The sequence below is a fragment of the Drosophila bipectinata genome, chromosome XR (genome assembly GCF_030179905.1).
Source record: "Drosophila bipectinata strain 14024-0381.07 chromosome XR, DbipHiC1v2, whole genome shotgun sequence".
NCBI lineage: Eukaryota > Metazoa > Arthropoda > Insecta > Diptera > Drosophilidae > Drosophila > Drosophila bipectinata.
The window spans coordinates 15,086,439-15,099,470 of NC_091735.1; the positions used below are offsets into that span (position 1 = coordinate 15,086,439).

General features: G+C 37.4%; 1 protein-coding gene across 6 annotated transcripts in view; it reads left to right on the forward strand.

The window, feature by feature from the left end:
- The window catches only part of if (integrin subunit alpha inflated), a 37,501-nt gene that overhangs the window by 6,301 nt on the left and 18,168 nt on the right, over positions 1–13,032 (forward strand). For all 6 annotated transcript variants that reach the window (XM_017242591.3, XM_070282969.1, XM_070282968.1 and 3 more), the window contains exons 3-4: positions 7,845–7,975; positions 9,739–9,836. In XM_017242591.3, coding sequence (XP_017098080.2) covers positions 7,845–7,975; positions 9,739–9,836 — 229 coding nt within the window. The remainder of the gene's footprint in view (positions 1–7,844; positions 7,976–9,738; positions 9,837–13,032) is intronic.

Genomic DNA, 13,032 nt, shown 5'->3' on the forward strand with positions numbered 1-13,032 from the left:
GGGGTTTTACAAGATTTTTAAAGGCATTCTTACTTTGTACTAGCACTAGAAAATAATAGATATTTTGGCTCATACCTTTTTTTCGGCTTCACTTTCAACCATTTCTCTCTCTGTACTCTACTAGTTGTGGTTATTGTTTATAAGGCAAGAGAGCCAAAGCTGTTGGCCAATATGTGGTTTGCCCTGAGGCAGCCAGCAATTAATACAGCACATAAATGTATCCGTATCTGCAGACAAATGCTTTAATATCAGTGTCTCAACCTCCCCCGCACCCACCTTCGCTTCTTGGCCATGTATCATTGTATCTGTATCTCGGCGTGACATAGTTCGAGTGCGCTATTTACGGTCAAGTGTTTGCTTGGCAAGGTTGTTGCCACTTCGGCATCAGCTTCAGCTTCACTTCACCCAATTGGCCAAATAAAGTCGTTCGTCCGTTAACCAGACCAAGTCCGAGACTGGGACCAAGAGAGAGAGAGATTCTCGGGCACAGGTTTCCTTATAGACGGATCTCATTAGTCTGACCCCGATCCCGATTGCGATGCCGATCCCTGATCCGAGCCCCATGCCTTGCCCGCTTTTGGGCTCTGGCCATTACAGTTGGCTTACCAGAAAGTGTTCTAAATGGCTCAGATTGTCATTCTCTTGGCCAAATCGCTTTACTACAACTATTTGTATCTGGAAATCTCATCAGTAAATCCAACACAACAGTAGAGTACAATTATTATTTGCAAGAAATGTTTATGCAATATTTGCTGATGGCTTCATTACTGAATTGTGTGATGAGCTAATGATATGCTGGATAAACAAAATAGGAGCCTTGGCAAACAGAGTTCTGTCTCCAAGAACCGCCCTTGTCGTATTTATAGCCAACTTCCCCGGCAGGCCACCAACGTTGATCGCGTCCGCACTTGAGGAGTTCATTTGGGTTGCTTCCCAGTGGCAGTCTCAGTCGCAGTCCCTCTGATGTTTCCATGGAGCTACCCTCGGTTCTGCCGTAAGTGGGTTGCATCGGACCTAGGCCATTTATCTATTGCATAAACTACTGTCAGCTGCTGCTGGAAATCCACAAAAGATCGTGTCGATCGTTGATCGTTTGTCTGTCGGCTGAGCGGCGTTTGTTTTGTTGTGGTTATGAAATGGCAAAAAAAGAGAAATAATGAAAATAAAACGGCGGCAGACAATGAAAAATGTAATTGATTTCAAATTTTTATACGTACGCCGTCCATGCACTGCGAAAAAAACGGGGGTCATAAGTAGTTTCAAAAATATTTATGGCCTATCAGACCTTCACTTTTAAAAATATGTTTCGTTTTTTCCCCCTTTTTGCTAATTAGCAGCAAATAATTCATTATTATAGTTATTTAACAATTTTCTAGTTTTTTCACTTCGTAGAACTTAAGATTTATTTCGATTTTTGGGGCTTTACGATTTTTTTATGATTTAATTTCAAGTACTTCCTTGAAAACTATCCTATAATGTGGCTTGAACATATTTCAATTTAGTTATAAAAAGAGATTTTTACACAACTTACATTTCATTCTTTTAGAATTTATTGGTATTTTTAATTTCCAAGAATTTTTACAATTTTAATAGCCATTGAGAGGAGTTTTTTTTTAAGTTTGTTTTTAGAAATATTATTATTTCTAGTCTAATGAAGCTTAAAGTCAAGAATAATTCATTAATTCATTAAAGAATGTAAAAGAAGAACATAAAAATGTAGTTTTCTATTTATTTGGACATATACTAAATTACATTTAGGGACATTCTCCTTATTTCGACTAATAAGTATTTGATAATCTATAGTAGAACAAGAAAGGAAAGCTAACTTCGGGCGGAGCCGAAGTTTATATACCCTTGCAGTTAAAACCGGATATATATCGCAAACATCGGATATAGTTGGCCGATCCTTATGATTACATCATAATAAAACTAATTATCTAAAATACAAAATCTAAAAAAAAGTCCCAAACTTCTATCTTCAAAAATACGAAAGTTGATATTTCTACCAAGTACCATTTCCGATCGTTCAGTTATATGGCAGCTATAGGATATAGTCGGCCGATCCTAATGAAATTTGGTAGGTTGGATCAACTGACCAAAAATAGAATCTGTATAAAGTTTCAGCTTTTTATCTTCAAAAACACGAAAGTTGGGTCATTTCCGATCGTTCAGTTATATGGAAGCTATAAGATATAGTCGGCCGATCCTTATGAAATTTGGCATGTCGTAATGGTTTGCCAAAAATAACTCTCCTGTCAAATTTGAACTCTCTAACTCTAAAAACACTGAAGTTATACCATTTACGATCAATCAGTTATATGGCAGCTATAGGATATAGTCGGCCGATCCGAGCCGTTCCGACTTATATACTGCGTGCAAAGGAAAGAAGGGTGTGGGCAAAGTTTCAAGTCGATAGCTTTAAAACTGAGAGACTAGTTTGCGTAGAAACAGACAGACGGACAGACAGACAGACGGACAGACGGACAGACGGACAGACGGACATGCTCATATCAACTCAGGAGGTGATCCTGATCAAGAATATATATACTTTATAGGGTCGGAGATGTCTCCTTCACTGCGTTGCACACTTTTGGACAAAATTATAATACCCTCTGCAAGGGTATAAAAATAATGAATATCAAAGTCAAGAAAAAAAGAAATAAATAACTATTGGTCCAGCTATTTTTGGTCTAGTCTAACAAAAAAGTATCTTCTGGCACACTTTGTTTCATTTAAGAAATTCCGATCAATAGATAGGAGATACTTTTGATAAAATTGGCACTGTATGGAAATTAGAGTTTCAAGAAAAAGCGTTTAAATTTGAAAGAAACGAACCTCAAGCGCATGTGGCATATACACGCTCCAACTCTTAAAAGGTGCGTCGTATCGAAATATCCTTTGAAATGAATATTTTACACCTATGTAACTCATTCATTTTTTTTTTTTTAAAAGACGCATTAAAAAAAAAAAAAAGAGAATAACCCCTTAAAATGGATATTTATTTATTTGTATTCGAGTTATAGAAACTCTTCAAAGAACTTTCTATTTTAAAAAAATAAATACATTTTTATGTCCAATGAATTAATAAAAATATCTTATCTCATAAGTCTAAGAAATAACACATATTCACAATTATGGCCTCTATCCATTTGTTTACCTATTTTTATTCAAATATCTGAATTTACGCAATTTCTTAGGATATAAAATCCAAAAATATACCTTGCAAGCCACACTTTTTGGCTCTGTGTAGACTCTACCATAAGCCCAGATACTTTGCCATTTCAGCGGTTGGCTGGGCCTGAGCCTGGGCCTTAATTGCCGCTTGATTGCGGAGACCCAGAGGTACAGATAAACCACAATATAGTGGATGGCTATCGGAGATCTGCGATCGCCAGCAGATCAGCTGGCCAGATAAAGTCACAAAAAAAAAACGGAAGTGTGTGGCGTGTTAAATAAAATAAAATTGAGAAAATAGAAAAAAAGGTGCTGGAAAACCACACACGCCCCGAGTCGAACAACAATGGAGAGTCGGAGGGAAACCGGCTTAAAACACATTTGTGCACAGCATGTCATTACGGTGACCGGACGGACTGTCACGTGGGCCAAGAGTTTCCATTTTCCCAGACCTCCGGGGATAAAACAAAATAATATTTTCAAGGCGCACACATGTTTAGCGCCGACACGCCCTCCCAACCCTCAGTGCCGCCTACATTTTCCACTTTTATTTATTTATTGTCGTTTTTTTCCCTCACTTTTCCCATTCACTTTTGAGTCCTCGCACCCACATCGGAAATCGAAAAGTCGAGGAGGGTTCTGGTTCGGGTTCGATCCGATCGTCGCGGTTCTGACTTTGCTGTTTCTGCATGAAATGTACCCTTTTATTTAGTTTATTTAGTTTTTTTTAAAGGTTGATGGACAGTCTTCGTCCAAAGTTAGGGTTCCGGGGGTTAGGGTCAGAAAACGTTTCCTGGTCGACACAAGAAAGCGGCTGAATCTGAGAAATGTTTACCTTTTTTTTTTAAACTTGCAATCGACCTAATAATATCGTTACATGTAGAATTGAATTAAAAGCATAATCCTATTAGTATTTATCTGTTTTATCACAGACTTTAAAAGCATTTTTGATCTTACTTTTAATAAAATGAATAATATACCATTTATAATTTTATTAAAACTGATCTCTATAACATGATCTTTGAATCTTTAGGATATAAGTTCCTATTGTGCTTAAATTGTTTCTTTTATAAAAATAATTTATTATCTCCATAAGAGTACCTGATACTTGAAACCTATGTAGAAGCATAAAAAATATATAAGTATGTAAAGCATACACCAAAAGTATCCAAACAGTACACCTTTGTCCGCTAACTTCTGCAAAGCAGTGTGGCCTGATGGGGCAGGAAGCATGCGCAGCTTCACACGAGGCACCCACATCACACATTACAAATCAGATCGGGGGACAGGAGTCGGGACTCGGACTGGGAACTGGAGCTGAGACTTGATCCGGGGTCTGGGACTAGGAACTGCCAAGGGATAAAAATACACACTCGATATATAATTGTTCCCCTTTTGAATGTTGCCCTCTACCTCGTGCCACATCCTGGAATCATCGAGTGGCATGAATGAATGTCTGGCATATGTGTGCTCTGCTGTCGGATTCCCCTGAAAACTCGGAAGTCGGGCCCCGGGCCTCGGGAGAGACTCAGAACCATTATCGAAAAATGTTATTTTTAAAACATTATTTTTATTGCGCTTCATTCCGAGTCCAAAGTCAGAGTGCAACCTTTAAAATTCAAGACACAGAGGCCGACAGAAGGTTTACACATTTTTCTCCTGAACGGTTACAGGGACATGTGTGCGGGAAATTGCTCTTTAAATTGATCTCTATCCTTTCTTTGGCTTCCTCTGAGGGTCAACAAAAATTGAGACATTCCAGTTGGTGGCTCGGAGGCGTAATGAAAAAATTAAAATTCAAAACAATCGGCTTTTTGTTGGCTGGCGCCGTTTTCCGTGTTATTTTTCACTTTTCAATTGGTTTGCATTGATTTTGATTGTTTAGAGGCCGGCACTGTCATTGGTTTTTATTTATTTTTGTGTTCTGGTCTTTTCTGTTTTTTGTTTTGATCGGAGGTTTTGATCTCTTTGCGCTTCAATGATCATCGCTGAAAAAAATTAATAAAAATAAAACGATTCAAAGGCAGGCGCGTGCTCTTCAATTTTCAAATTAAAAAAAATTACGTAACTGGCAATGCTCGACTGCTCCCAATTCGTTTGGCAATTTGTTTTGAATTTGGGGTATGTGAGAGATCAGATATTCAAATCAGTAGAATTCGCTTGGTTTTTGGAAGGCGGGGGAATCTTCAATAAATAATAGCGCAATAAAATGCGCCATGAATAGCGCAATGACCCAGTGAATAAATTTACTAAAGGGTCTTGCCCTTCAAGATATTATACATTCAAGATCTGTTGGTTTATGCATGACTTTCGTCACTGCTGTTCTCACACACTTTTTAAGCTGGCATTGCTAGAACTTCTTGGACGAACTAAAAGCTCGTAAGTCAAAACGAACATCATGTTCGTCATGATCATGATCAATAAGATAAAAACGCATTTTTAGTAATATTTTAGTAATGGCTTATTCAATGAGTAGACTTCTTGGAATGAAATGACTCAAATGCAAAACAAGGATTAATCATCTATTGATGAAAGGCTTTTTTTGAGAAGATTTGGTTATTCATTCATCGACCGAAATGCAAATGTGACTTATAAGCGCCCCCTCAGGCCAAATAATAAATAAATGAAAATCCAACGACTTTGCGGAGGAGCGACTGAGGGGAACTTGTTTAAGCTTGTGGCATTTTTTGTTTGTTTGTCCATAAATTAATATTAATTACGTTGAGAATTCAGTGAGCGAGAGACTGATCGAATCGCCATGACAACTTGTTCGATGGGTGCCAATGATGTCACCCAGCAAATACACAGATACGAGCTTTTATTTACGTTTTTTATTAGAACAGCAGAAACCAAACAAAAACCTTAATTATTAGTCCTATTTTGAAATTAAAAGGGGCTGCATATTTGTTTATTTTAAAACTTATTTTAATGCAAGCCAAATGCCACTGTAAGGCATTGAAGGCCTGGAGTATTCAGCTTCATTCATCTGAGGGCTCTACTATTTACTCTAAATGCTTTGCAAAAAAAATTTCAAAAATAAATAGAAAAAACATTATTTTTATGTTATTTTCCGAAAATTTTATACAAGCTAATACCAAATGGTACTTCATTTTATTCTGGTTTAATTAAAACCAATTAAAATTTTTTCGAAATTAACTTGAGATAGAAGAACAGAGATTCATTGCTTACATTTCTCTCAGTGCATCGACTTGCCCATTCATAGGAAGTTCAGTTCGCGATCTTCTCCGGGTCGCTCCCTTCTCGAGTTTCACGCATCTGTGCGATTTTTACTTTAGTCATGCGTCAAATTGTTGCATGTGGGCCGTTGGTCGGGCAGGTCGCCGAATGAGGGGCATGGTGGGTGGGGAGGCAGTCCAAAGACAGGGGTGAGGGAGGTGCTAGGGTGAGGGCTAGGCGGGCACGGGACAGAGCCCGTTTTTAATCAACTCTCAAGTGTGTTTGATTTGGACCGTTTGCGGCTGGCCTTGTATTCGATACACTGAGAGAAAATTACAAGAAATTTATTGAAAAATTAAAAAAAAAAAACAATGAAGACATTGTCTCTCAAAATGGAATTAGCACTTCTTTATTATTAGAACAATTATTAAAGAAATGTAGTGCCCTATAATTTCTCCCAGTGCCTTTATTCACTTTCCGTTTTATTATTTCCAATTTTAATAAAGGCCCATTTAGGGCACCCTAGGGTTAAGCCTGGCCAGGCAGAGCACCCTTTTATTTGGCTTTGTTCGCCGAACTTCCGCATTCATGAATTAATGACAGCTGTCAATGTGCGTGCCACAATGAGTTGCATGTTGCATTTGCACTTCACTTCATATCCACCGCCAGAGGAACCACCAGAAGAGCCACCAGGCGAACCCCAGAATCCGGCCAGGGCCACCGACCAGAATTTCGGGGTTCGACCGATCGGACTGACTGCCACAGAGGGTTGCAAGATGCAAACATTCTTCTTGGGGGCGACTCTACCAATTTAAAGTGTTAACGGAATTGAATTAAGGACGCATTGATGGATGATGGCCAGTTGACTTTGTTCGAATAATTGCAGGCATTTGTTGAAACATTTGTTCTCCAAAATACGGTAGTTTGGTGGTGAAAACTGAAGATACTTGTGCCAAATGGTTTTGCCAAATATTTTCAATGGGGGTTCCTACGGGTGCTCAAGGTACTGAATATTAAAAATATACAAGCGTTAAATAGGCACTGTCTAGCTTTAGATTGTTACTTGTCTTAGTGTAGAGTATAATATAATCCTGGATAAATACCTTTACAATTGAAAAACTTATATACATACATATAACAGTTCCTATTAAAAATCAAAACGAAATCAAACCTACTTTATTCATAATTAAGATTTTGAATCATTATTTAAATAAAAAGTTCCAACATTTCTATAAAATATAGATAAGTAGTAAAGATTAGATTTCATAGCTAAAGTTAAGAAAATAATATAGGGTAAATTAAATATAATATTAATATTAAATATATTAAATATAATGTATGAAATATTCTTTGATTTTTCAGAAATCCTAATCTTATTTCAAAAAGCTTATAAGACAACTTTAAATACCAGACACTCTTATTAAAATCTCTTGTTCAATTTTCTTGTAGATACATACATTTAAATAAATTCTTTTTTTTACTTTTATTTGCAGTTGCAGCCTGATTGTGGGTGCCCCGAAATTGGACACTTCCCGCTATCAACCGGGCGTGTCGGAGGCGGGAGCCGTGTTCAAATGCAGCCTCAACGACGACGACTGCAAATTGGTGAAATTCGATTCGAAAGGTAAGAGGAATTAATGGAACCATTCACTCGCCACGAAACTGCAGAGACCCATAAAGATGGGTTCTTCTCCGTCTTCTGTGTTTCTGTAATGATGGGTCTGAAGTTGTGGGTTCTCTAGTGGAGAATGTGGCGCCAGCTAACACTTCTCCGACCGTGTCTCCGACTCCCCGGGAATCGAAAGTGCCATCAAGTTGGCGCCAGAAGAGCACAAATTGCAATTAGTTTATTTATGGCCAACACGCATGCGCAACCTTTTAGTATGCAAAATGCGATGAATTCAGGGGGAAATATAGGCAGCAGTGCAGTGCACAAATGCAGGCACAAAATACAGGAAAAAATTACAGAAAAACATATATATTTTTAGACAATTGCCAGCGGCCGAACGTCCTGGGCATAAAACGGAAATAATAAAATTTATTCGCTTACATTGCCGCGAGTAGGAACTTCCTTTTTGCATTCGAAATGATGCAATATATCGTTTCTAAAGTTTTTGCATATTTTTCCCATTAAATCGTCAGTCCCCGGAGTCGCTCAGAAGTCTTCGTCTGTCTGCCATAAATATACCCACATGCCTAAAATGCAATTTGATTTTGCAACTGGGACTGGGACCGTAAAAAGCTACCTTGGGGGAAAAGTTATTGACACGTCGCCTTAATGGATTTTCAGAGCTCATGGGGAGGTGTGCCTCCGAGCCTCAGTTCTTTCTGTAATACGCTAAAATAATGCATAAATTTCTGCCAAAAATCATGCTTCAAAATAAACACAAAAAGGAGGCAACAAGTGCTTCATTCAGCTGGCAGGTTCGTCCGGAAATTTCTCCTTTTTTTGACGATGCACCCACTTCCATACTTGTGATTCACTCCATGATGCAGTCACTCATTACAATCGTTAATCACTATTGAGATATTATTCACGGTGGACTATATCAACGTTATCTTTTGATTTTTATTTTTTTTCTGACTCAGTGTATATATATTATACAAAACGAAAAATCTTATCCAACATTCGTGGTTTTGCAATCACTATCTTTATTTATTTTTTGAAGAGATTCATTAAAATTCCTAAATACTTTTTTATGAAAAATGTTTCCCATAAGTATCAAAGTATATTTTAAATTCGTTTCAATCTAAAACTCATTCATCGCAATTACTGTCCACCAGTCTTTCGCATTCTATTTCGCCACATTCATATTTTGTAATTCGTCCCGAACTATTGAAATCATCCATCAAATGGCTTTATTTTTTCGGAAATTCATCCCCTCATCAAAAACACTAGCACCACCCACAAAATTCTGTACAGTTTGCACCCTCGAATTTAAAGAAAACCAAAATAATTAAATTAAAGTATATACATAATTTACAAAATGACCTCCCCACTGTGTCACCTTCCTCGTCGAGAAGGCTCCCCTAAAAAACTTGTGTCATAAATCACCGAGAAACGGAAGTGACCATCATCGTTGTCCTCAAGTGTCTTGTGTTTATTTCTCAGTGTAGCTTAATTAGTTTGCTTTCCCCCGCCTGCCTCTTAAAATACATATTAATTTCACTAAATTGCTCATTTCCGTCTATTTTTGTGGGCTTCTGAGCTTTTGTTTTCACTGTCTCCGTGGTTTCTTTATTTAAAAATTTGGTTTCGTTTTTGAAATTGCAGTTCCCCTATATTTTTTGCCACTTTTCAGTTCCCTCTTAAACATGTCCGCCTTTATATTTTGCTTAATTTTGTAATATTTTATTAATTATGTTGTTATTTTGTGTGTAAAATAGGTAACATTCGCAATTCGGATCACGAGATTGTGGACAGGAAGTCCAATCAATGGCTGGGAGCTACTGTGGCCACTGGACGCGATAGTGATTTGGTTGTGGTAAGTGAACATAACAAAGCAATTTTTTATAAAAAAAAAAAAAATAATAAAAAAATTAAATTCTAAATATTTTACCTTTATTAGGTTTAAGGTCAGATCAGCTATAAGCGGTATATTGAAATTCCAATAATAACAGTAATCCGATATTTATTTTTAATAAAGAATAGGTGAATGATCATCAATTATTTTCCAAATTTTACTTCGATAATAACTATTTAACAATGAATTTAAATATTAAAATGCGGGATAAAATGAATTTATTCATTTGGTAATAAAACGTTCCTAAGTCCTAAGACCTAAAATGCAACTACAATGTTAGTCATTATTCCAAACTTTAACTACTATTCAACAGAATACAACTCACCCTAGGCACTTTAATGTGTTAAGTAGTAACTGAAAGTAATTAAAAACAGAAAAGAGGGTAACTTTAAAACTACCCTGAATCTTGTATATTTTAAGATGTCATCGACCATAAATTCCCCCGAAACACTGTGCATTTATCGCCCTTTTTTAATTGCCACAAAAATCTCATTATCGTGTTTTAAAATGCATAAAAGTCAACTTTATGGGGCAAACCGAGTGTGAGGTCGCCGAGGAATCCGAAACAGTGAGATACTTTCATTTTCCGCAGACCGCAAGTGACCCACTAACTGGAGAACGCAATACCCCCTTTTCATTTTCCACCCACAGCCCAGAAAAGCTGCCAGTTTGATTTTCATTTCTGGTCTTGTTATTTTTTTTTAATGTGCATCGATGATGGCATCATCGCCCAGCGACAGAGCTCGTTAAAATGTCAAATCACATTGAAAGTGCAAGGGAAAAAATAAATATATATATGTACCATATACCAGCACTTTATAGCCGGCGAGTCGCCCACCTGGCCTGGTAACTGACACCTTTCCATAAGTCTGGAAAATCTCCCAAGAAATCACTTTTTTTATTGGGCTTATAGCATTTGCCGTTAGATGTCAGTGGGTGTTCGGAGAAGAAAATGAAAACAAAGTTCTCAATGGTTTCGGATTCGGAATCGGATTTTGGGTTTTCATATTTTTGTATCGGCTGGTTTTGTCATCGCTGCGGTTCACCTGGCTCACCTGGATTGCGTCAAGTCGACCACAAAAGAAAACCCAGACGATTTTAGATACCAGGCTTCAGATAGTATTACTTTTGCTGCCATTGCTTTGTAGCTACACTTTAAGAAAATACATTCAATGTGGATAATGGTAAACGTAGAAAAAATAATATGTATTTTGATTTAATATGATTTTAAAGATAAAAAAATAGTCTAAAGTATGTAGTTAGTTCTACATTATGTTTGAGCTGCAAAGTTGGTACAAAGTAGACATTTTTAATATTAGAAACTTTTATTCTGCAATACCGGGTGAGATATCAATATCATATAGTGAGAACAATATAGACCTTGTTAGACAAAAAAGGATTTTTTTTTTATCAACAAAAAAAATAGTATTCACTTTTTATCATATTACATACATTTTGTAAAAAGAGGGCATCGATAACACCCCCAAACCCCTAATTTTTCCCTTTTGTGGCATTCTTGAATATTATCTAATATAATCTATAATCTAATTTTGTTCAGTGTACTTTACTTCAGTGCCACAATGCTTTTGGTGCTTTGTGGTTGCCTGCTTTTGGGACGAGTCTTGAAGGTGCGCCCTGGCCTGGAGACTCGCAACTTTGGTTAATTGCGTTGGCGTTGGCTTCTTTTGTGGCCCGGCCGCTTGTTGACCGCCCACCCACCATAAACATTTGATTTTCACTTTAGTTCTCAATTAACTTTGATTTGGCCCATTTTGGCCCTGGCGCACCAAGAGCCGTTAACATTGATGGCCAGTACAATATTTCTTTTTTCCCGTTTTTTTTTCTGTTTTGCTGGCCAGGTCAGGTCACTTCCGCCACGCATTTCAAGTTGTTACTTCAAACTGGGTCTGGGCCTGGTACTGGCCTTCAAATGACCATTAACCGGATGGGGCGGAGCCGACTGGGCAGGATCTGGGCGGCAGAAGGCCATCGATTGATTCCAAAGTGTCGAGTGAAGCCCCACAGTATTACAGGACTACATCATCTTGCATTACATCAGTCATTGGGTTAGTGGGACATGAGGTTTCAGTCACTGCGACCAAGGTGTGAGAAATAGGTTAACCCAACACCTAATTATATGGATAAATTTCATTTAGGTTTTTTATCAAAGTTTTATTAAGCTTGCAACAATTTAAGGTTGAACCTTGCCGAGTAGGATTTCCCAATGAGGATTTATATGTAAGTTTTAGAACAGGAATTTTTGTAAAAAAATTATAAAATTATTTTGCTTAATTTTCCAATTATCTGGCATTAATTGAAAGCTTTATCATGAATCTCTAAATTTATTATTGGGGCCTAATTTTAAAAATAAAACACAATTAACCCACAACGAGGTAGTTCTGGGAAGCATGGGTGGAACTTGCTTAGTCTCGAGAAGTCTTTCTATAAAAATCTTATAAAATATTTGATAAAAATTTTGTCTGTTTCTGGCTAATAGCAATCCCTAGCTTAACCCCAAATGACCCCAAATGTGATCCTTTTTTGCAATTTTTTGTTGATTTTTGGCAGGCAAAGCAATTCCATTCTTTATAACCAAATTGTTTTGTCGTGTTCCAGGTTTATTTCCTTGGCAGCTTAACATATTTTGGAGGATTTTTTTGGGGCTTTGTTTGGCCTGCCCGGGCTTTCTTTTCCTTGCGAGGTTTTTGTTTTGCTTTTAGTAGTTTTGAGGTCCCTGTCTGTATTTGGGCTTTTGTTTTCTTTGGCTCTGTTTTTGTGTTTCAGCTGGATCTCTTTTTTCATGTGGTTTATTGCCCATGTTTGGAGCAGAGTGCATACCAAAACGCCAACGATAAATTTTTGAGACATTAAACTGCACTTTTGCAGACGCCGTTGTCGGTTCTACTTCTTCTTTTCATGTTTTTTTTTAGATTTCTTTTTTTTTTGTTGGGGGAGCAGGAGCACAACAACAACAACAACAACAAGCTACAGCAAAAGTCAAAAGTCAACACGCTTGACATGGTCGACATGCAGACGTTACCATTGCCAGAATGCCGGAGAATATCTGCTGAAAGGCCCTGGGCCAGATGCAGATACAGATACAAATGCAGATGCAGATGCAGATGGAAAATCATTGGCTAGGCCCATGTCAGGTCTC